Source organism: Diplotaxodon limnothrissa, linkage group LG1 (assembly GCF_057381915.1).
Source record: "Diplotaxodon limnothrissa isolate DT_005_m linkage group LG1, D_limnothrissa_male_GT1.1, whole genome shotgun sequence".
Taxonomy (NCBI): Eukaryota; Metazoa; Chordata; class Actinopteri; order Cichliformes; family Cichlidae; genus Diplotaxodon; species Diplotaxodon limnothrissa.
This window is the reverse complement of record NC_140596.1, coordinates 18890042-18915591: the sequence shown is the minus strand read 5'-3', so window position 1 is coordinate 18915591 and position 25550 is coordinate 18890042. Positions and strand designations below refer to the sequence as shown.

At 39.2% G+C, this 25550-nt stretch overlaps 1 protein-coding gene and 1 pseudogene across 2 annotated transcripts; both read left to right on the top strand.

Moving 5' to 3' along the window:
- Positions 1 to 1377: 1377 nt before the first annotated feature.
- LOC146639659 (transcription factor E2F5-like) lies at positions 1378 to 12547 on the top strand (annotated as a pseudogene). The gene is made up of 10 exons (XR_014906215.1): positions 1378 to 1510; positions 1935 to 2098; positions 9813 to 9922; positions 10034 to 10189; positions 11130 to 11173; positions 11342 to 11406; positions 11508 to 11718; positions 12152 to 12199; positions 12284 to 12328; positions 12416 to 12547. The product of XR_014906215.1 is annotated as a transcription factor E2F5-like (transcript).
- A 588-nt stretch (positions 12548 to 13135) lies between these two features.
- Positions 13136 to 22875, top strand: LOC146639658 (dynein regulatory complex subunit 4-like). Its single transcript, XM_085351187.1, has 11 exons — positions 13136 to 13141; positions 16506 to 16601; positions 17531 to 17728; positions 18501 to 18695; positions 20538 to 20592; positions 20709 to 20911; positions 21215 to 21370; positions 21501 to 21581; positions 21660 to 21869; positions 22643 to 22708; positions 22789 to 22875. Exons 1-11 carry the CDS (start codon positions 13136 to 13138, stop codon positions 22873 to 22875), a joined length of 1353 nt encoding a protein of 450 aa, XP_085207313.1.
- The last annotated feature ends 2675 nt before the right edge of the window (positions 22876 to 25550 follow it).

Here is a 25550-nt window from a genome sequence, read left to right as displayed (position 1 = left end):
TACTAAAGGGGTACAAGGGAATTCAGTGCAGTTCCTGATAACAGTCCCTAATCCGAAAACAGTCCTAGTGGGACATCTGATCCCTCTAATGACAAGGAGCATGACCAGGTTTCTGGATTTTAGCACTACTATATCTTCCATGACTCTGTTCAAAACGTTTTTATCATTCTCAAATTGCAAATCTGGGTTTATCTATGTAACACAATATTATTATTATCCAGTAAATAATTGTAAATAATTATTTCCTGGATATAATGACTTATTTACTCATAAAAATGTAAATAATATACATTTATATGGACGGGTGTTGATGACATGAAGCTGGCTGTAGTTACAAAGTCAAGGTCAGGTTCCAATCACTGAATATAAATTGCTGTTTTTAACATAAAAATGCAAATACATACAACACATTTGCATTTCCACTAATACCAATTTTAAATACCAGATGTTTTTTCAGGTTTTATTAAAAAATAAATATTAAAAATGTTAATACTAATTTTTTTTCTTTTTATGGAGTGTGACAACGATTGGGTTTGCACCCGTCTGCAGCCACTTTAAACAACCACTTCAGAATCTTTGTCACAGGTTTTTTTTAAATAAGTCTTTAAATTACTGAGAATATCTTTTTATCATATGATCATATTACTTACAGCACATATGTATAAAGATCGTTTGACTACAATAATTTTTCTTCTTGTCAACATACCTTTAATAAAGCAACAGCAAGTATAAACATTACTTTACAGTACTTAATAATTATCTATAACCTCTATATATGATTTTGCTGCAGATTTAAAGATAAATCATTTACAGGCTTGTGATGAATTGTGTGCAGCATGTCGCGCATATATAGCACATTAATATGCATAGATGATAAGTTTTCATATGCTTTACTCAATATAAAATAAAATTTTAAAGATTTAAATAAATTGATATTCAGCAAACGTTCACTTATTGTTGCTTATTATGTGCTTATTTTCCATGAAATGTTACAGACATCTTTTCCATTCTGCTAGCGTAATGTCCACATTGTTGCTGTGTTGCTTGTAAATTTTATCTTTAAATGAAAATAAAGAAATTTGCTAAATGAAAACACGTTTTTGAAAACAAAAACAAAAAAATCTAATTTTTACACTCTTTTTCACACGAGGATAAAGTCGCAGAAAACCTATTTTTGTCAGTGATTCACAGGTTTTGGATGTCCGACCAGACTGATATTTTAATGTGAGTTGATTTTATTTTGGTTGGTCGAATGGTTAGGTTTTATTGTGAAGGCAGGTAAATGCAGCTACCGGAAAGCTCCGCGCCTAAACAGTTGGGAGTGGACTGTTAGTAGAGTTAGCGCGGTGCTGTTTACCATGTAAATACTGTGTTTACATTAGAGGTTAAGAACGGATATATTTACTTGTCCGCCAAAACCTTTGTCTCAGTTTAAACACTGAAATCGGCTGTCGTTGTTGGGCTTGCTAACGTTAGCGACTCTACGCTGCTACTTCCTCCAGCCATCAAGGTAAACACAATTGTTTTGTCTTACGCTCGTCACTTTTTGTGTTCGTGTGGAAGTGATCTTTAGAAAAACTAAAGGCTTTTACCAGTTTGCAGGATAAACTAAACCTCCTAAACAGCTACTTTCGAGTGAAAAGCTAAACATCTTTTTGCATTTCCGATACAGTGTTTTCATAATAAATCAGCCCCAGGTAGCACTTATGGTGAAGGTGAATGTAAATCTAAAGAGCTCGACATTATTGATTAGCCAAAGCGCTTATTAGACAGATATACCTGAAAACCCGACAAAGCAACGGCAGAGAGCATACACAGAAAACACTGAGAATATTTTATTTCGAAGGGAACTCTGCAGCTGTGTGAGGCGGGCTCATTCAAAGATCGGAGAGGCCCCATCTCGGGTTCATTTGTTTTGTGTTCCTGCCCAGCAGCAGCTATGGATCCTGAAGATAGCCCACACAGCCCGGACGAAGACACCAGCATGCCAGAACAACACCCCAAATACAAGAGGAGTCAGAGGAGTCTTCATGTGCTCACCACGAAGTTTGTCCAGTTACTGCAAGAGTCTAAAAGCGGCGAGCTGGACCTGAGAGACGTAAGTGAGCCCACACAATACAGTAAACACCTAGGCCAGCATGTTGCATCAAATTATACGTGTGTGTTGTACAGTATTTTATAGCTTTGAAACTTTAGATTTGTGCTACTTTATACTGTATGCCTGCCATTTTTAAACTTCAGGCCTCCGTGGCCTAGTTTTCCTTTGTGTTTTCATTACTTCATTTTGGTCCTCAGAGGATTTACTGGTTGACCTGATCCTTCATCAAGAGGTTTAGGAACACAGAGTACATAAATGAAGGGAGCACAGTAAATACTTCAGTTTACTTTTTAAATGTAAACACAGTGGGTCTCAAAATCGAAAAATGTGCATATTTAATAAAATTATTCTCTAAGTCATCTGGATACTTTTGATTTTGTTTTATTCCGATTATGCTATTTCTTTGCAACTTGATATTTTTTCAATCCAGGATGAATTTAGCATGAAAACAGCATTTTCTCCATTTTTGTGACGAAAAATTTAAAGTTAAAGATGTTCTGCATGTTTTACTTTACATGTGATGATTTGGGATAGAATGACTCTTGTCCTGTAGGTTATAGACTTTTTAAATTTTAGATTAATATATCATTATATTTTTAAAATCTTATAAGAATAATTTCAGTTAACTGATTAAAAAAAAGAAGAAAGTATTTATTATAAATAAATACTTGATGTCCACTGTGAGCGACTATCTTTGAACAGAGGCGGTGGCTTACGATACCAACTGTCTGCCATCTATAATCCAGTTTTGAGATCCCGTCCCAGATGCCTTCTGACCTCAGGAAATCACATGATGGGGTGGGGCCAGGTTTCACAATGAGCCCACCCGAAACCGTGGCTGATTGTCACCCACACCCGCTTTCACACCTTGGCTCATGTGATTAGGTAGAGGATCATCAGGGGGTCCTTTTGTCCCTCCTTGGGGGGATACACCCACAGGGTTTAAATCTGGGACTCTCCACCTTTTTACCCTAGAACTGAAGAAACTTCTCGGATGAGAGGTGAAACATCTTCAAGCAACCTAAAGAAGAAGATGACTGAGAACCTTCACAGTAGGGCTGTTCGATATAACGATATATATCAAATGACGATATAAAAATGTCTATCGTTTCCTATTACGCTATCGTTTGTTTCGTGATGTCGTAAAATAACTGTTTACAGCAGTATTTTTCATCGTTTTGACGGTCACCTTAGTGGCTATATTAATTTCTTAAAGTTCTCTCTTTCTCTTATATTTAATATAACCACACTATGGGCGGGCAAGTGCCTGTTTTTACGTGTTTTCGTTAGCAACAATGACGGTAAAACCATCGCGTGGTTCCGCTGTACGCTTGTTTGTTTTCCACGTAAACCTTTCACAATAAAGCTCAAGATCCTGTTGAGACTTTTCAAAACAAACTGAATCACATGAGAGAGTATGCAGAGTTTACAGATGAGAAGCAAACAAAGAGCCGTCAGACTCAAACTATATGTATACACCTGCCCGCCTTCGTAAACAACTAAATGCTATGTTGCCCTATCATTTTTTGATTGGTCCACATGGTATATTTTTTCACCAATAGGAAAGGCTGGGGGAGTTGGGAGGGGGACTGAGTGCTTTCTAGTGTTTTTCCTTATAAAAACCGTTTCTTCCCGCAGTAAATATAAACAACGATAGTATTCAGGAAGAAAACCTGCATATATTATACTGAACATAAAGTTGTTTGCAAAACTTGTGCATAATTTTTACAAATGTACAACTTCTATTCGCATTTCAAGTTATGAAAACAATTCCTTAAACATGTTTGTGGCTTTTACAGTAAAAATGACAAGTATTTTCTACTCGGATTTTGAATTTTTTTTGTCTGAATTTAGATCTATTGTGCAAATATAGTATAAATGAAAAATTAACTCAAATTTCAGATATTTGAGGTTGTGCCAAAAAAAAAAAAGAAGAAGATTTTTTTAAAGGTGAAATATAGAGGTAAAATCAAAAGTAGTCAAAAACGGCCAATTATACTCTGGACCCCAGAGGGTTACTAAATACATTTACATGTCTTGGTGACTGCAGCTGTATGGCGTTATTTTTGTGCCACTATTCTGAGCGCACGTAAAAAAGGTTTGCAGGTGCAAGTGTTGCATTTTGAGGAGAAATTTATTTTGAGCGAAGAAAAGCTGAATTTGAGTGAACAAAATTCATTGCTGCATGCAAAAAAATGTATATCCGTGTTTGCTATTATCCATATACACACGCACAATAGCAGCCCCTCTCGCTCAGTTTTTGTATTTGCGCTCGCAATGTGTCGCTCACGCTCTCAACATTTCTGCCCGTGCACGCTCAACTCTTTCTGTACACCGTTATATTTGTGCCACAAAACCAGCCAATCACAGACTTGGATGCAAAAAAATCTGATTGGCTGTTTTTGTCTCCAATCAGCTCGAAAGGACGAAATGCAATATCCCAGAATCCATTTCGTCCAAAGCTCAAACGAGACAGTGGCGGAGGAACACAGAGTGGCGGAGTTTGAAATATTACTCTTTCTGGGACACAAAATAAACTTTTAAGATATTTTCATGTTAGAATGTAGCTGTGTGAACTTCAAATATCTGCTCGATTTATCAAGACATCACATATTTGCATAAGTGCTCCAACGTTTTCGGAGATGCCTGTTACCCACCAGCTGACCGGGTGGGAACTCGGGTTAAACATAATATATAAGGCTGAACTGACAAAAAAATCACCGACTACACCACCAGGTATTATTGGAAAAACCATAAAGCCTTTGAACGAAAACAAACGCTGTTGTGACAGTGATGTACACTGTTTTGTTGGTATATATGTATGATTTGTATCACCTTCATGTTTCCAGCTTTACAGCTGTGGCTCCAGCAAACATCAGCTGATACTAGAAATTAATTTTAAATAAATTCTAACAACAGCTGATCAATTTTGAACGTGCTGCTGTTGTTGTTTAGCGCAACATCCGCTGGTTTCCTGTTTCTGGCGCAAAGTGGGAGATAAACAAACAAGAGAGACGATCAGCTGATCATTGATCAGTTTCATGATTGAAGTAGCAACAGGAGAGGGAGGGAGAATGAGGAGAGAAGAGGCAGCTAAGACACAGAATAACTCCAGCTTTGTGTCTTTTTTATTCTCGCTGAAGTCTTTTCCCCTCAATACGGATGTATTGTAATTGGTCCAGCCCAGAGTTGATTATTACCAGCTGGCTAATCCACCACCTTTCATTGTTTATACCATTACAAAAACAAACAAACTAACATAAAAATGAAAAATCACCATTGGCCCACCGGGCAAATGCCGGGTAAATGCCCAATGGCCAGTCCAGGTATTCGGTCAGCTGGTGGGTAACAGGCATCTCCAAAAACGTTAGAGCACTTATGCAAATATGTGATGTCTTGATAAATCGAGCAGATATTAGAAGTTTACACAGCACCATTCTCGCATGAAAATATCTTAAAAGTTTATTTTGTGACCCACAAAGAGTAATATTTCAAACTCTGCCACTCTGTGTTCCTCCGCCACTGCCTCGTTTGAGTTTTGGACGAAATGGATTCTGGGATATTGCATTTCGTCATTTCGAGCTGGTTGGAGACGAAAACAGCCAATCAGATTTTTTTTGCATCCAAGTCTGTGATTGGCTGGTTTTGTGGCACAAATATAACGGTGTACAGAACGAGTTGAGCGCGCACGGGCTGAAATGTTGAGAGCGCGAGCGACACATTGCGAGCGAGCGCAAGTGCAAAAACTGAGCGAGAGGGGCTGCTATTGTGTGTGTGGATAATAGCAAACACTGAAATACATTTTTTGCACGCAGCAATGAATTTTGTTCACTCAAATTCAGCTTTTCTTCGCTCAAAATAAATTTCTCCTCAAAATGCAACACTTGCACCTGCAAATTTTTTTTACGTGCGCTCAGAATAGTGGCACAAAAATAACGCCATACAGCTGGAACCTTGGCAAAAAGTGTATGTGTGTGTGTGGAATGCTAGCTACCAGCATTCATAATATAATAGTTACAATAGCAACAGTAACCAGGGGGGTGGGGCTTAAATGACAGAACAAAGACAGGCTACCATGATGTCACATGCCAGGCCACCATGATGTCACATGCCAGGCCACCATGATGTCACATGCCAGGCCATAAAAATCTATAAATAGGGGTACCTCGACACACAGTTGTAGAATTCCCTTGCAGGTGATTTTAAGCTAGCGATTGAATTGTGTTTTCAGATGAAAGCGCTTATAACCTTCTCCCAAAGTAGAGTACTCTTCCTCCACCCAAACCTAAAATGTATATTTCTAAATACAGGGAAGCAATTGTATTAGAAAATAAATATAAAAATGAACACAGGACCATGGTGCCAAGAACAGTTAAGGCCCCATCTCATCGCGAAATGTGCCCACAGAGGCCAGAAGGCGAAAAACCTGAACACACATTCAGGAAAAAACCAGAACACACAGGCATGAAGAAAGTCATGGCTCAACCTGCTTGTGTGGATACACGCAAAAGGGACAAGCAGCTCCTTGAGAAATCTGGACTTGTCCCCTTTTATTTACAGAAAAACGATTACGGAATCGTTCCAGGCTACCTGCGTAGAAGAAAGGCAGAGAAAGAAAAGGCTAAGCAGGACAATGATGCCTGGTTAACAAAACAACAGGAAACAGTTAAACCACTGGCCGAACAGGAGAAACAAAACATTCTCCAGGGCCTAAAGAGGAGGTTTAATGAGCTAAACTTTGAATATCAATCCCTCCCTTTTACTATCTCCCCTTCACAGCACAAAAAATACAATTACAAAATGTTTCTCGAAGAGGCAATGAGTCAAGTTGAAAAAGACATTGCCCTTTTTGAGGAACATAAATACATTTACGTAGGCAGGGAAGATGCATCTGACGAACAACAGTTACAGCGGACTCCACTGCCACCCATTAGACCGAAAAAGACAAAGTTGACACCCGCTCCTCAAGTCACACAACCAACGAAAAAGGAAACTTTCTCGACCGACAACCTACCACCTTTTCGTAGGATGTGTGTTCCACCTATATCCAGAAGTGGAAAGCAACCTATTCCCATGACTGAGAACCTTCACAGACAACCTATTCCCACCCACTCAGTTATAATTCCACAACCTAGTCCTGTCCCTCTGCCACCTATTTGTAAAAAAGCTGAATCTACACCCCGACCACCTGTAAGACCTCCAATGAAACGAGGTGTAACACCCATCCTTCCACCCATTTCCACCAAAAAGCTGTAGTGCTGTACCGTTAGAGTAGTTTTTTAACTACCTAACCCCCAACCGGTCTTGACAGAAGCCGCACCATCTGAGCCTGGTTCTGTCGAAGGTTTCTTCTTTTTAAGACAAAGGAGTTTTTCCTTCCCACCGTCGCCCAGTGCTTGCTCAGATGGGATCATTTGATTGTTGGGGTTTTCTTAAACATAAATTGGCCTATTGAAAAAATGTAGTGTTTCTTACTACATTTTATTTTCAATAGACCAATTTATGTTCAAAAAAAAAAAATTACAGCAGAAAAGAAAGCATGGGAGACATCTGATGCATTTCATTGCTTTTTAAAAAATAATTTATAATTTATCTGGAACAAATAAAAGAAAGTAAAAATAATCTTTTGTGGATTCTTTTTCTTCAATAAGTAGTAGAATAGGCAGTTCTTTATACATAAAGCATAGTGTTTTGTTAAAAAATAAAGTGGCACAGCGGCACTGTGGTAAAGGCCTGTGTTTTTTACCATCAGCGTGACAGCACCGTGCCGCCTTTGCAGTTTTAAGGCCCAGGGAAACAAGCCTGCCAGCGCTCTGTAGCGGCTGTGACCGCTGCCGATAAGGAAAGGCTGCTCTTCATAGAGGACTCAAGCTCGGGGAAACGTTTTCTGGTCGACTCTGGCTCCCAGAAGAGCCTCTGGAACTCTTGTGTCGTCTTTACAATGGTATATTATTTAATCTCAAAAAAATTTTTAAAAGTTAAAAAAAATTGGAGATTTCCCGCATCACATAACATGTGCAGGTACACTGGTACAGCACATGTGAGCGAAATTCTTATGTGTGTGCAACAGAGGTGTGCAAAATACAATAACATAAGAACAAGAAAAATATACGAATGGGTAAATCTGAGAATTATAAGAATAAATATATGTACAAATATAAGAGTGTATGTTAGGGCCCTTCGATATAACGATATATATCAAATGACGATATAAACATGTCTATCGTTTCCTATTACGCTCTCGTTTGTTTCGTGATGTCGTAAAATAAACTGTTTACAGCAGTATTTTTCATCGTTTTGACGGTCACCTTAGTGGCTATATTAATTTCTTAAAGCTCTCTCTTTCTCTTATATTTAATATAACCACACTATGGGCGGACAAGTGCCTGTTTTTACGTGTTTTCGTTAGCAACAATGACGGTAAAACCATCGCGTGGCTCCGCTGTACGCTTGTTTGTTTTCCACGTAAACCTTTCACAATAAAGCTCAAGATCCTGTTGAGACTTTTCAAAATAAACTGAATCACATGAGAGAGTATGCAGAGTTTACAGATGAGAAGCAAAAAAAGAGCCGTCAGACTCAAACTTTGAGAGAAAATGGTGGCTGTTACAACTTATGTCTAAAAATGTATAGTTTCATGCATCAGTTAAAACACTCGAATCCAGGTAAAGGACGCCCAGCTGAAAAAACTAAACGCAAGTCGAGTTGCCAGAGATTCACAGAATTTACAGAAAATATTACATTTTTGTGATTTATATCGTTGTCAGGACGATAAATGTCTTATATCGGGATATGAGATTTTTGTCATATCGCACAGCCCTACTTCACAGACATATTGTAAATAAATTGCAGTACCTTCAAGGCTCACAAGGGGGCGACCGGTCACACTTTAATACATACTATCATCATCTGGTTACTGTAATGCAGATCTTCTGCTTCGTATATATTAAATTAAGAGAGCCATACTAGCTTTGCTAAAGTAAGTGAAGGACCACACACTGCATAACTGAATTGACACATTGTTACAGGTTAGAATGCAAACATTACATCATTCATCTAACATGCTAAATAAACATTTAAATTAGTCTGTTTGTTGCCATTTTTTTGATATACACCACTAGATCTGTCACTAATGAAGCAAACTGGATTGAAGCCAAGTTAAATAGCAATAAAAACACACTGCATCTTGAGATTCCTAAGCACGTATTTATTTATTTATTTAAATTTTTGGGCTTTGTTTTGTTTGTGTTTTAGCATGCGGCAGCCCTTATTTGGCATGATCTGTGGGGCCTCGGGCTGTCCTTTCCCCATGTGTGGGTTTAGGGTTCGATTTCTTTAAAGTTCTTTAAGATGTTTTCTCTGATTTAAAGTCCATGGATTGTTCTGGCTACATTTTGGCATACATTTAAAAATTACACTTCATTTGTTAAGCAAAAGCTTTTGCTTCAGGAAATAAATAAGTGCATTAAACCCCACAAGAACAGCAGCTCGATTTTGTTAACATTGTGAGTGTAAAAATTAAGAAGGAGTACATGCAGACTAGTGTGAAGAGAAAGAGTGAGACGGAGGCAGGAGACCAGCTGACAGTACAGAACTGGAGCACATCTGGGGTGTTAGTGTAGGCCTGATGCATTGTCTTTGAATAACTGCTGTGTGTGTGTGTCAGACACGGAGGCTGGGGTAGAAAAAGCATCTTTTTTCCCTGTTGTTTCAGGCGGTCAGGGCTCTGGCTGTTGGACAGAAGAGGCGAATCTACGACATCACAAATGTACTGGAGGGCATCGGCCTGATTATGAAAATATCCAAGAGCAACGTAAAGTGGATGTGAGTTTTTAACTCTTCTCTTGTGTGCATGCACATATGTCAAGAATATGAAGCAAAACATAAATAATAGTAAAAGTTAACATGTTCTCTTTTATTTTCCCCACGAATAAGAGGCCACACATTGGGAGAGAATACACAGCTATTAGCCAACAGGCTGGTGGAGTTAAAGTCTGACGTGAAGGGCTTGGAGCAAATGGAATGTGTTTTGGACCAGCAGAAACTCTGGGTCGAACAGAGCATCAAGAATATAACAGAAGATTGCAGAAAATATCCTTTTCTCTAATAACTGTTGAATTCATTGCTCAGTCATAATTTTCCCCCTAGAAGGTTGGGAGTATGTAATTGCTTCTGTTTGTTTGTTTACAGCCTAGCCTTTAGTTTTCAAGGTATCTTTTTTTAAATGCTGATTTCATTTAGGTAAAAACAGGGTTGAGGTGAAGGACACACCAAATGTGAAAATGAAGTTAAAACTTTTTGTGAAACCATATCAAGTAATAGATCGTGGAAGGATGGAAGTTCTCACAGCTCACAGAAGCCAAAGATTTCAGCCAATTCTGCTCCAATCATTTGGGTAAAGACAATAAAATACATCATTTAAGCATTGAATGCTTCAAGGTCAAAGGTCAGGGTCACCCGATTTAGGAAAAAGTTTTAGGTTCCATCGAATCATCTCCAAACTTTAGGGGCAATATATTAGTCATTGAGGTGCGTAAGCACTTTGTTTTTTGAGCTCTTTAAAACATAATTTTTTCAGTAAACCATTATATGACTTCACAATCACACAAATATGATTAATATACTACATTAGATTTCCATATTAACAATCCTGACAGCAGTGCAAATGATCTATGAAAACAATACCCATGTCATTACTGAGGATTTCCAAAAGGCAAGCTGATGTCAGCATGTTGTAATAAAAACATCAAAGTTGTAGTATAGTCCGTGGGCGTGTATGTGTTTACTTCTGTTTACCACAACGTAGGAACAGAATTATGTGTATTTGTACTAAATGTTTTATGCTTCCAGCTTTAACTGAAAATGAGATATTGGATATCATTTTTAGCAGATTTGATGAGATTTAATGTGTTTCTGTGACAGATACGCTGCATTTGCATTTGTGCCGTTACAGAAAATGCTGTGCAACAATCCATCACATCTCTTTTCTGAATAGCAAAATATTTTAAGTTGAACCTTAACTCAGATCAACTCTGACATATGTGAATCATGAAGATATCTGCAACTGCTTTTGTGGTGATGTATAATCCCTCTTTTCCAGCAATTACTCTTTTTTCAGTATATTTTTATATAGATAAAAAAAATAAAGTAGAGAGTCAGTAAGCCTGAGATGGTGCTTTCTGCTCTTTGGAATAAATACATATAAATCGTGTTTTGACTTGTCTGCATCTTGTTTCTTCTCAGGCCACACACTTTTAGCAGTGCAAGCACCACCTGGCACACAGCTAGATGTCCCCATTCCCAAAGCTGTAAGTTCTGCATCACTGAAAGCGACTGTAGTTTATACTCCCGCTGCTGCCCTTAATTCAGACGGGGGTGATTTATGTGTGCTTGCGTCTCCTTTGTACAGGTCCAGAACTGCCCGGCAAGGTACCAGATCCATCTGAAAAGCGCCAGAGGTCCCATAGATGTCGTCCTCCTAAACAAATGCTCCGTCAGCTCTGCTCCTGTTGTACTCCCAGTCCCACCAGCAGAAGAAATTTTACAGAGCGCCAGCTTAGCTCTGTCTGCCTGGCGAGAAGAAAACAGTAAAGTCAGTAACAAAACTGATGAATCCAAAAGTGAGTCGTTATCTTTCCTGGATACACCACTGAAAGAGAAATGAAAACTAATAAACCCTTCATTTTATAAGTTCCACGCCTTTTAATATTCATCCAACAGTTTTTTAACTTTTAAACTTTTAAAAGGCAACAAACTGCTGTGGATGATGTTGATGATGATAGCTGACCCTGCGTGGTGGCAGACTTGGTGTTTGAAGCAACCACTTTCGATCGTGCCACAGTCTTCACTCTTTTCCCCCATGTGACTGGAATCAGTTAATTTAAAAAAAGCACATAATATTCAAACATGAAAAAGTGGATGTAATGCTTAGTTAAATAAACTGTGTGACTAATGTTTGACAGGCTGTTCCTTCTTTCATGCTTACGCAGGCTTTACATTTAACGTATCTACATTGTCATGCTCACAGTTTGTTCAAAAAAATATTTTTTCCAGCGCCGGATCCATCGAACCAACGCCAGGACCAAACAGAGCCGCCCAGAGGTAGTGCCGGTCTTCGCTCTTAAAAACACTAAAGTCAGCTAATTTTACTGTAAATTGATGTCTGGTTTGTTTTTCTTTTTGTAGGAATATTAAATACAAATCTAATCACAAAGCTCTTGTCCTCTGAAGGTAAGTACACTTTATTCATCTTTATAAAGTGATTAACGATTATTGCATATTGAATGTGGTAATTACACGTTTACATCTGCCTAACAGTTTTTTCTCCTCTGCTCCTCTTGTCTCCATCCCTCATCTAAACAAGATTACACCTGTGATCTGGACGAGAGAGAAGGCATCTGCGACCTCTTTGACATCCCCATGCTCAAAGCCTGTGGTTACATGAGCTAATGTTTTTAATTGGGTGGGATTTTAAACACTGGTTTGTGATGAAATGCATTTAATCAGAACCGTGGGACCTTGGCGAACATGCAGCATTCTTTTTGAGCTTCCTGAAGATCCATATTTATGGTGTTTTCAGTGCTGTTGCTGTAAAGTGTCCAAGAGTTTGAATTTGGAAGCAAACACCAAGGGCATGGACAGAAAGAGCACACTCAGAGTTAAAGTATTTGTATTCTGATTGAACTGTCAAGCATTTCAGCTTTTAAACCAGTTACTACCAGAATTTTAGGCTCCATGTAAAAGCACAACAGGTGGCCTAGAGTCACAGCAGTTAGCCCTGTTGACTCACAACAGGAAGGTCCTGGGTTTGAATTTAATTCCAGCCTTTTGTGTGGGGCGTGGGTTTTTTCTGGGTATGCTGATGTCTCCCACAGTCCAAAGATATGCTAGGTTAACTGGTGACTGGTGCCTAGATTAACTGGCTAAATTAGCCACTATTATAAGTGTGAGTGTTAAACCTGTCTCTGTGTTGGCCTGATGATTGACTACCTCTCGCCTTGCTGGGACCTGTGACCATGATTTGGATAAGCTTTTTAGATGGGTGTAAGTGTACCCAGTGTTTTATCTGGAACTCAGCCCTATGTTCAAAAGTGAATATTCCCTTTTTAAATAATGATTTGTATTTAACTTTTAAGACATAACAACAATAAAATTATGCAAAAAGTTTCTTTGTATTTTCTGAAATGTGGTCCCAAACCATGACGGAGCCTCCACCTATTTCGATGACTGAAAACTTTCACTATTGTATTTCTTTTCTAATCGCCATACATATTGATTTGAACCACAAATGTCAACTTTGGATGCATCACTCCTTACATCCTTTTGCTAATTGATTGACTGATTTCTGGTCTAGTTCTTGGACAGTTTGACATCCCTCAGCCTTTTCTTCCCGTTTCCCTTCCTTAATATGTCATTAAAACTATTCCTGATTAGTAGATCAGTAGGTCAATCAACTGAAGCTCTAGATTCATCTGTCAGGTCTATCCTGAATTTTTTTTCCTTTTTCTTAATGACAGGGCTTTCAGATGCTGTAGATAGTGTTTGTTTGTTTTTAAATATTATTATTAATGCCTCTTATTTATGTTCACCTCCACTTGTCCACTTTTTACTCATTTTTTAAGAACATACTGCAAAGATACGAGTCTTCAGCTAATAGTTCTTTGAGAATCACCTCTGTGCAAAAATACAATTTTTTTTTATGTCTGTGAAATTGTTATCTTTTAAAAAAAAAAAAATTGTAGCGCCAACTAAAGAAAAGCCCCCAAAAGCATCTAACACAGGGTGCCTTTATTGTCTTTCATAGGCTGGTGTGATTTAACAAATAAGCAAAAGCAAATATTCTGAAAATGAGTGGAATAGCAGCCAAAGGAACATTTTGAAACAACTTCAGAAAGTCTGGAGAACTACTGCTCCAGACAACCATGAACTATAGCCTCAGATTACAATATGTGTGAAATGTCGCTCAGATGAAATTTTACTCAGGTCTAAAGTATTAGTTTACGATATCGCTTGATTTTAAAATACCTGCATCATACCAAACGTGTGAATAACAGGCCTAAAGCTGTACAACTACACTCACATCTCTGATACTGTACTTTCTCTAAATACATCCATGACATGGCAGTGCTTTGAGCTAAATGTTGGTGTCCTAATATTTTGAAGTTAAACAGGTATATGTTTATTAAATACTGGTATGCCAACATTTGCCTATTAGCCTAGAAGAACAACTGAAACTGATGGGAATGCTGTTCCTCTTGTATGTGTTTAGTGATAAAGCTTTATGAATCTTGATGGGAGCAGATGGGATAACCTGCACTGAGACATCTAATTTACTGGGGACAATGAAAGATCTGCATACTCTCATCACAATCTAAGCAGAGTTTAATATTTTAGTCTGGACCAAAGTGGCCTCAGTAGAGCAATGCTATTAGCAAAACACTGTTGATTTAGCACTTAACCTTTGCTTACTATTTCTTGTCAATACTGTTTCACTTTCTAAACAAATTGTGTGGTTAAATTTCTAAATATTCTATTTTCAAAGGCCAGCTCAACTATCAGTTGGCAGCACTTATGCCCATCAGATCAATTTGCTTTTAAGGAAATTATCTGGCAGGGTAAAAGGATAAATCTTTCCCCCAAAATAAGCAGGAGCAGAATATAAACTTATCTTTAATACTTGGTTCATATAAGATAAGATAAGATAACCTTTATTAGTCCCACACGTGGGAAATTTGTTTTGTCACAGCAGGAAGTGGACAGTGCAAAAGTTATGAGGCAAAAATTAGAATACAATAAGAATAAATACAGTACACAACTGTACAGAATAGAATAAAATAAAATACTATATACAGTAGAATAAAATAAAATAAATATACAATAAGATAAAAATAGAATACAAATACAAATACTATATACAACTGAGTAAAAATACAACGATGACAGAAAGGATTATTGCACTTAGTATTATTGCATATGTATGGATGTGTGTGCTTGATCAGTTAAAGTCTTTATTATGGAGTCTGACAGCAGTGGGGAGGAAAGACCTGCGAAATCTCTCCGTCCCACACCGTGGGTGCCGCAGTCTCCCACTGAAGGAGCTGCTCAGTGCTGTCACAGTCTGCTGCATGGGGTGGGAGATGTTGTCCATCAGGGATGACAGCTTAGCCGCCGTTCTCCTGTCACTCACCACCTCCACTGGGTCCAGAGGGCATCCTAGAACAGAGCTGGCCCTTCGGATCACCCTGTTCAGTCTCTTCCTGTCCCCAGCAGAGATGCTGCCGCCCCAGCAGACCACGCCATAAAAGATAGCAGAAGCCACAACAGAGTCATAGAATTTCTTCAGGAGTGGGCCCTCCACTCCAAACGACCTGAGTCTCCGCAGCAGGTACAGCCTGCTCTGCCCTTTCCTGTAGAGGGCGTCTGAGTTATGAGTCCAGTCCAGTCTGTTGTTCAGATGAACACCAAGGTACCTGTAGCTGTCCACAGCCTCAATGTCCATACCTTGGATGTTCAGTGGTTGCAGTGGAGAATATATGGCATATTTTTAAAGGACTTTTGGAGGGTTTTTTTTAAAAGTATTATCGGCTCTATTCCCATAGGTGACTGGATCAGGAGTGATAATAGTCTCTTCCTTTCTGCTGAAAAGCATGCTAAAACCTTTCTAGTAGGACGTCAACACTCCGCAGCAGTTGTGAATCCCCTCCAGTTACCCACCTTAACTTCTAATAAGTTGATTTCACTGGTTACATGAAAAGAACTGCATTAAAACCTGAAGCTCTATCACCGGCTTTAAAAGCACTGAAATATTTAATGAAAGATACGCACACTCGTAAACGCTGATGTTCATTTTTTTTCCTTGTTTAGTGCTTGTGAGTATGTGCCTGTTTTGTGTGCAACAGACTCAGTAGAATTTCCTGATAATTGTTAACCAATCATCCTGCTTGAAGAACCCTTCCTGTCCCATTTGATTGGTTTTCCGTCTGTAGATTCCGCCTCCTCAGCAGGTTTGTGTTTATGTTGCTATAACAACACTAGTACTTACTGAGTGTGCTGCTCTTTTCGCAACAAACCGAACACTTCTTCGCGTAATTTGAGCAGCGTACAAGATGGTGAGCATTAAATAATTAAGAAACAAGTGCTTTATCTGTAGTAAATGACCAGCTTTATTTTTTATGCCGCTAGTAGCTGGGCGTGTGTATAAATGTAGCTTACTTTTGTATACTTCTCATTGCTAATTAAAAAACACACTCAAGGTTACCACCAATGACTATAGAAAACCTTTTCTTTTATAAATATAAATGGATACATGGATCGATACATATATACTTTTATCTTTTATGCAGTCATTGGTTGCTAACCAGAAAGCAGTTTTAACTTTAAACAGCTGTGCTGACTCTTTCCCCCCCAGCCACCCAAAAAGAAAAGTGCAGATAAAAAACCAGCAAATCCAAGGACCCCCACGCTGATAAATGGCCTCACCAAGGATGAGATGTCCAAGGAGCAGGTCAGAGCTGAAGAGTGATAGAATGTGTCTGAATGTGTATGAATGTGTATTTTAAGTCAGGAGGAAGCAAATAGGAACCTGTTCAAAGTGATCTGTGCATTGAGAGGGGTAACACATAAAGCTGAGGCACAACATTTAAATAACACTCAATGCAAGTGAGATTGACATATCTTGGCTCCTAATACAGATCAAGCTCTGTAAACACTCCGTTGGAATATTTTAATTAGAGCCTCCCTGCCTGCAAAAAGGCGTCATGATGCAGGTAATGCAATTCAGATTTTTTTCTAACTTTGTAATGTGCCAAGCTTTCCCTGAAGACTTTTAAGATGCATAAATCCATGGAAGTACCAAAAAAAAAAAAGCAAAAACAACAAAAACAAAACATGGATATGGTAAAAGTTTACATGTACTCGTCATGGACATGGATGTTATAGCATTTTGGGGCTTTTAAAGATTTCTTTGAACTGCTGTTTCTCCAGGGTGGAATGATTGTACACGCTATATCTTTAATGAATTAGAAAAACAACAAAAAAAAAACAACCAAGATTGTGTGTGTGTGTGTGTGTGTGTGTGTGTGCAAGTTTGAATTAATTTGGGATTTTTTCTAATCCACACCCCTCCAAGTTAATGGGCCTTGGCCTTATCAAGTTAAGATACATTGTAGAACATGTAGGATCACTTATAAGACTTATGTGACTGTATGTGTATATATTTGAGCTGGTATGTAAACTTTTGATCCTTTGTAGGTTAGAGAAAAGCAAGAAAGAAATCACCAAATTACCATGATATTGATGCCCATGATGAGTGTATGGAAATTGGAGAGTGATTTTCTCAGACTCTCCTAAAGCGTGAAAAAAAGTGACAATATGTTGCAGTCATTTGGTTTGTCGAGCACATAAAAACTACAGTCACATCTTTCTGTTTTTAAGCTGGAGGAGCACATTATGCGTCTTCGAGAGGAACTGGATAGAGAGCGGGAAGAGAGAAACTACTTTCAGTTGGAGAGGGACAAGATCCACAGCTTTTGGGAAATCACAGTTAGAAAACAGAAGGAGGTTGACTCTGAGCTGCAAAAGGTAGAAAAGGATGTAGAAGAAAATGAGGCCCGTCACCAATTAGACGTTAAGGTAAGATTTTACTGATTTTAGAATATTAAAAAATAGATAGCTCTTCCATTTTGAAGGCTGGTCAGATGGAGTCAGGTGATGCTGAAGTCCCAAATCGTGTTCTTAAATTTAGTAAAACATTTCAAGAAACCTAAATCAGGACAAGTTTCTTATGCTAATATTTTAAGGTTTTTAGTAAAACCAGGATATGTGGTTCAGTGTTTACAGGTTATTCTAGGATATATGTAGGAATCTGTTTATGGACATTTGCTTATTAATGGCTACTGATAAATTTAAGGTACAAATGTCTTTATTTTCTATGCCGCTAGCATAAAATATAAAGATGGGTAACCGAGAGGGCTGTGGTGTTAATATTAAATTGTCTATGAGGTTTGGCCAGAGATTATAATATAACTCAGCGGTCACCAACCTTTTTTGCCCCACGGACTGGTTTATATCCGACAATATTTTCACGGACCGGCCTTTAAGGTGTCGTGGATAAATACAACAAAATAAAACCAGTACCGGTACCAAAAATGATAGAAACGATAAAAAATTAACGATAAAAAACGATAAAAACCCTGAAAACCATAAATTTCACACCCGAGCCTCAACTCTCATGGCCGGTCCGTGGCCCAGGGGTTGGAGACCGCTGATCTAACTTGAATAGGTACCAAGCCAGGGGTTTGGGTTAGGGCTAAAAGATGGTGGATGATACCAACTGCAAGGCAACGTGTTTTAGGAATACTGGATTTCCATATGAACGCTCACATGTGATTGTTTTTCCCACCAGGTGTACAAGCAGAAGATCAAGCACCTCCAGCATGAACACCTGAATGATATCGCTGAACTGAATGCAGATTCTTTGGCGTCCAATGAACTGATGGAGAAAGAGCAAGAGCACCTAGAGGAAGAGCTTCGTAAGACAATTACGCGGGTAGACATCCAAGAGATCAACTTTAAACACACCAAGAAGGAACTTGAACTGGTTTGTAGTACAAAACATACATTTCCCTTTACCTTAATCATATTCGTAGTGTTGCCGGGGTGCTCTAGAAAGATACTCTGCCACTTGTTCCACTTTTGAGGAAAAAATCCTTCATGTTTCTGTATTTAAGTAGATTTTTGCTTCCACCCACACCCACGACCACAAGCTGTGAGAAATGACCGAAACACTGAGACTGTGGACACAAGCAGTGGTAAATGAGCATCCTCTGAAGGATGTCTGATCTCAGCATTAGAGAGAGGGTGAGGGCCTCAGTCATTCAGGAGGTGCTCAGAGTAGAGCTGCTGCCCCTCTACATCAAAAGAAACCAGGTGGGGTGGTTCAGGCTTCTGACATAAGTTAGGTGTTTGGGGCATGTCCTGCTGAGCGGAGAGAGCACTCGCTGGAGAGATCACATCTCATGGCTGGCCTTGGAACACCTCAGAGGAGCTGGAGGAAGTGGCTGTGGAGAGGAAGGTGTGGCCATCTCTGCTTAGACTGTTACTCCCATGACTTGGACACAGAAGAGGGTAGAACCTGGACGGATGGCTTAATTCACACACCACTGCATTTGGCTTTGCGGTATGTGGTCGCTGCTCAACCACCGAGCTAAACCAGTGTCCAAAAGCATAGCATTTTTTAACAATGCTTTTATTGTGAAACATTGTTAGGATCTTGTTAGGATCTTTATTGGTGAACTCACTGGAAATGAAATACAAGAAAACTCAGACTAGGTAGAAACCAGGAACTTACTAGGAACCTGTGACAGTTACATAGAACAGAGTGAGCACGTGACAAAGGACAAGGGGAGACTACCACAATAAATATACAGACAAATAATGAAAGGATATGAAACCTTAATTTTTTGTGATTTTTTTTTTAATTACAACTTGCTGACATCAGCCTGCTTTGACCCATGACCTTGAACCATTAAATACTAAAATAGTGTACTTTATGATCTTTACCCATATGAATCAGTTGAAATCTTTGGCTCTATGAGCTGTAAGAACTTGAGATATTTTGATTTTGCAAAACTTTATGGTGTCATTGTGATGTCGTAGGGTGTCGTATTAAAAAAAGTGCGTGTCGTACACCTCTCTACGTGCCCTTTCATATGATAGATTATGGTTTCTTGATTTTTTTTTCCAGGGTCAACTTTGACCTTGGTTGCTAACACGTACTCATGTCCCCCAATACCAAGTATCATGTTGTGAAGTTTGATAATCCACAAAAAACTGTAGATAATACAAAGTTTTTACTGATTTTCATAAATGTGCCATGACCTTGACCTGGTTTTCATCAAAATGAAATCAGCTTCAGCTGTTATTGGTTTCCAAGATATCATTTATCTAAAAATGATATCTTGGATACTGTGCATGCTAGACTGCTTACAAGCACAGACAAACAGTATGGATTGTATACTTCCTCCTGTTGTGGGGAGAACAAGGACTAAACTAGAACATAACCTAAGAATAAGATGGACTAGAAGGCAAAGTACAAACAGAGACAGTGGGTAAATAAATAAACGAGATAAGGGGAAAAATCACTAATGTTTATCAAAAGAGAAAAATTTGGTCAAAATTGATCCTCAAACAAAAAAGAATCACAAGTATGTGAATTCATAAAGTGTGGCTTCCATGAGCTGTAAGAACTTGACCACAAATTTGTTCTTGTGGTCTTTTAAGGCTGATTAATTAGTGTAAAATTCTCACTGTGGTTTAACCGTGGGCATAGCTGTTATCTGTTGTTGCACCTCAGTACTGTATTACATAGCTCTGCACGTCTGACCCTGATATACTTCAGCTTACAAGAATAAACACTCCTAACTGGTTGTTATCTTAACAGAAACATGGTGAAGAACTGACCACAAGAAGCGACCACCTGGAGAAACAGCTTGCAGGTAAAAAACAACAAAAACACAACCCAAAAATAAAAACCGCATTCTGAGTTGAATTCATCGCTTCACGTTGTCAAGCACTGAACAGGAGCCATCCTTTTGTGTTACGGCTGGGGCAGAAATTACAGCGTCGTTTGAGATGAAAGTGCAGGCGCTAAAACAAGATCTGGACAACATCTGGAAAAGTGAGATCAGCGATAGCGAAAACCACTGGAACAGCCACATCGCTGCTCTTAAACAAGATCACGATGAAACCTACCGCAGCGCTGAGGAATTTGTCATTATCATGAAAACGGACACGGACACGCTTACTGAACTCAAGGTGCGATCACAAACACAAGCTTTGTTTAAACCTATAACTCACTACTGATCAGTCTTCTGCTTGTGACTACAGCTTATAATTTTTAGAACGGTTTATCTATGAAATAGCAGAACCATTAGAGGGTATCTTTAAACCGAGTGAATTAATAATTGTTTTGATATTCTGGAAAATGCAAAACAAAAGCCTCCAAATTTGAAATGGTGACTGAAATTTTATTATTTATTGTTGCTGAACAGTTTTTCCACTAGCTTTGACCCAGATATGTCTTATTTTCACATGCAATGTTTTATTTGAATTTTCCAGGGAGAAATTAATGAAGCAAAGAAGAAACAAAAGAGCATGAAACTGGAGGTGGTAACTGTTTTGAAGGAGAACAAACATCTTGCTGAGCTTATCTCAAAGATCAAGGAAGAAAACGATGAAATTGCCAAGAAACTGAGACATTACTCAGGAAATAAGGTTCTTTTGGCACCTTTTTTCACAGAGTTTACTGTTGGACAGTTTCTCTTGCTTTTACCAGCATCTTCGTTGGTGTGCAGCATCGCTGTAGCCCAGTATGAGCATAATTTCTGTGCACTGCTTTTGACAGGATGCAATTGGAAACATCAAAAGAAAAAAGCTGAAAGATCTGAAAGCAGAGCATGAGGTGTTGGAACAGAAATTCAGCGAGGTAAAAACTAACAATCAGCTCCATTCATGTGTAGTTGCACACGTTTTATGTGAATGTTTTTGTGTGTTTGCTGCACAGCTCCAACTGGAAAGGGATGAACTTCGCAAGGCTTTCACTGAGATTGTTGAGAAGGCGCAGCATAATGGAGACATAGAGAACATGGCGGTGGAAAAGAAGCTGCAGGCTCTGACAGAGAGCCTGGAGGAGACGGAGGCTCAGCTCAGTGCGGTGCTTTCAGCCTCCAACATGGACCAAACAGCCCTCAGCAGGGTCATAAAGAAAACTGAGGTAGTGTTGTACATCTACTTCATGTTTCTTCTTCAGCAGTCATCTAAACCTTTACACTAATTTTATATACACTTACTGGCCACTTTGTTAGATACACTAGTTCAACTGTGTATTTACGCAAATATCTAATGAGCCAGTGACATGGTAGCAAGCTGGTGGTGAGGTAATGGTGTGTTTGTGTGTGTGTGGTGGGGGGATTTTCTTGACCCGTCAGGACCAACTGAGCATCATTTAAACACCGCAGCCTACCGGAGTATTGTTGCTGACTGTATCCGCCCCATTATGATCACGGTGTACCCATCTTTTGATGGTTGCGCCCAGCAGAATAACACACCATGTCACAAAGCTCAGATTATCTCAAACTGGTTTCTGGAACATGGCAATGAGTTCAGTGGAGTCAAATAACCGCCACAGTCACCAGATCGCAATCCAATAAAGCACCTTTGGGGTGTGGTGGAACGGGAGAGTCACATTATGAATGTACAGCAATCACGGGACCAAAAATCTGTGAGGAGTGTTTTCAGCACCTTGTTGAATCTGTGCCACAAAGAAATAGGAGAAAAAGCTCTGAAGGCAAAAGGTTCATCCTGGTATGCGCTTTGGGGTCCTTAGGGACTAGTAAAGCGCTATATAAATACAGGCCATTTATTTATTTGATATTAGCAAGGCGTTACCAACAAAGTGGCCTGTGAGTGTATATTTTTAAGTATATTTCTGGAAGTGTCATGTTTTTATAAGAACATTAAAGAAACTCCTAATGTTTTTGCTTGCAGGCACATATTGACTCCAAAAATACTGCCATCAAGACCCTACAGCACAAAATAAATCAAATTTCCATGGTTAGTTGTCTATTTGTTTCCTGAAATTACTTTTAATGTATTTCATAACAATAAGCACAGTGAAACTTTGTATCCTGCAGGTCCGCAAGCATTTGCTGCTGCACACTGAGGTAAAGGCAAAGGCTCTTGGTGTTCCTGTGGAAGAGCTCCTTTGTAATTCCCAATGAGAGGAATCCTCATGGTAAAAATGTGGAGCAGCACTTGGATTAAAGTGAGAAGCAAAGATCGCAAAGACTGGAACACTATTTCATTTACATCTTTTCTGTAATCTACCTTTAATGCTCATATGACTTTAAGTAGTAAAGAAATATAAATCAAAATTTAAAATGGGATCTCTTAATCCTGAGGAGAGAGAAAAAAAAAAAAAAAAAAAAAAAAAGAGTTGTGTTGTGTGTTGTTTTAGACTAAAGGGTATGTCATGCCTCTATCTGTAGCATCCTCTGTCACACCAACCCTCAGCATGTCCTCCTTCATGACCTCCATGAATTTCTCTGTGGCCTTTCTCCTTTAGGCCTGCGTGTCATCTCCATATTTGACATCCTTTGTCCAGTATGTCGTCTCTAAAGGGAGCAACTGAAAGATGAAGATACTTCATTGGTCATTTGTCAGGTGTTTTTAATGACCATCAATAGGTGGCGCTATTCACATAATTCATCGTTGTGTCTCAGACGTCATGGTCACAGATGTTGGTCTGGCTTCACTCTCTCTCCTTGTTTGCTCGGTCTGACGCTCTTTGTCATGGGAGCGAGACTCCTCCCAGAAGTGGGCGTAGTTACCCAAGACTTCCGCTGGTGCACCTGTTTCTTATCAACACCCACCTGCAGTATTTAACCACTGTTATTCCTACATTGCCAGATTGCTAAGCTATATCATGTGGCAGTGTCACTCAGGCCTCTTCCAGTAAATGTTTTGGTACTTTCCTTGTTTATCCTCTTCCATCCAGATTGGGTGTGTGAGCCTGCCTAGTGTTACGTAAGGCCCAAAATGGCCTCCGTACAAGGAAGTAGTAGCTCTAATATTGACCAGTAACGAACCACCACACGCACACTGTAATGGGTTACACAAGATTTATTTGTTCTTTCTCCGGGTAAAACTACTGGCTGAAGACACAACTCTGGCCAGGAATCCAAGGCCCAAAGCCACCGCGGTCAGGGTTGTTATCCTGGTTACAAACAGGGGAAAGGTGGTCACTTGGAAGAACAAGCAGCCAAAACGTATCAATCCTGCAGCTTCCTCAAAAAGGCTTGCCACCCACCTTTTCAGGCCTGACTTCGTTTGAGGCTGGGTCTCCACATCACATCCTGGGAGCTGGAACTTCCCCAAAACTGGTCCAGTTTCCTTGTCAGGGGATCAGAGAGTCTCCAGTCCAGTGTTTGTTTTCCTGCCTTCCAGCACATCCACTCACATCCCAATAAGAATGAGTCCTCCCTCCAACATCCTCAGTTTATTTTAAAAGCAAAACCAGGCCAGGTTAAAAATCTTTTCCATTAAAATGTGCACACTTCATCCTGGATCTTCGAGGCTTCCCTGCTTCACCAGTGTCCTACTAAAAAAACAACGACAACCCCTACTTCCTGTTTCCTCTCCCCTTTATAGAGAAGGCCTCCAATCCTCCCCAATCAGCTGCTCCCTGTATTCAACTCCAAATAGCTGGCAGCTGGACTAGAGTAGAATCTCCACTCCCACATGGGTGTGGCCCACACCTCACATCAAACACAAAAAAAACACCAAAGCATGCAATTAATACAAAACAAAATCTAAAGAAATGCCAACCCAAAAGCTTAGTGGGGGATTCTCTCCATCCTTTTCCACCATGCTATACTCTGTAACACTAGCTCCTGGTTTTTCCTGCCTGTTCCCCTCTGGCTTTACTGAGGAATACTCACATAAGTCTAGACCCGTGGGCAACAGGGAATTCTTATGTGAATCAACGTCAGTCTTTCTGAACGAGAACCCTGCCGAAAACTGAGCAGTTCAAGAATGCTGGAGTAGCTGAACTCTATCCTGTGTAACGAGACTTGACCATTAGATTGCTGACCTGTGACCTTCCCTTGAACATTATTCAACTTTTATTCCTGAACTTGCCGCAGATTTTGTTACCATATCTTGAAGTTGTTCATTAAAATTGTTAAAATTCTTTCCATTGTTTCCTGCATTAAAGTGTTTTGTACAATCATTCAGTGGTTAACGCTACAACGTTGCTTCACAGCAAGACGTTTCTGGGATTGCACCTCCTGGTTGACCTCAGCCCCTCTATGAAGTTCACATGTTCTTTCTTGTTTTTTTTCCCCCCACTGTCCCAGTGCTTCTTTTTTTACATAACTGCTGTTTCAAAATTGTCTATAGGGTGAGGGTGTGAGAGTGAGTGGATAGTGTCCATGTTGTTCCGCACTCACACCAAGACAGCTGAGATAGGCCCCATGACCCTGAAATGGATAAGTGTAAAACGTGTATATGTTTTGGGGGTTTTTTTTGCATATTTTTTGAACTTGTGTAACCATATTTTAGATCAAACAAGATCAAACAAGCACAAAGTACTATACCTTGATAAATAAAGTATAAAAAAACAGTTTGCTAAAAACTGATTGTTGCTTCTGCCTTGTGACAGAAATGTTCTTTCTGGTTCAAAAGTACTTGATGTCATTCATTTGGCATATTTTAGACTAATTATAGGCCAACAACTCATTTACAACAGTTTAAAAATCTGGTAAATAACTCAAAACCACTTTTTGGCACAACACAGGTCCATTGTTTCTCTTTCCTGGATGTTGCTGCTTGTTCTCACCATTTTAAGACACAGAAAACAGCAAAAACAATCAAACAAAACAATATCTCTCACTCA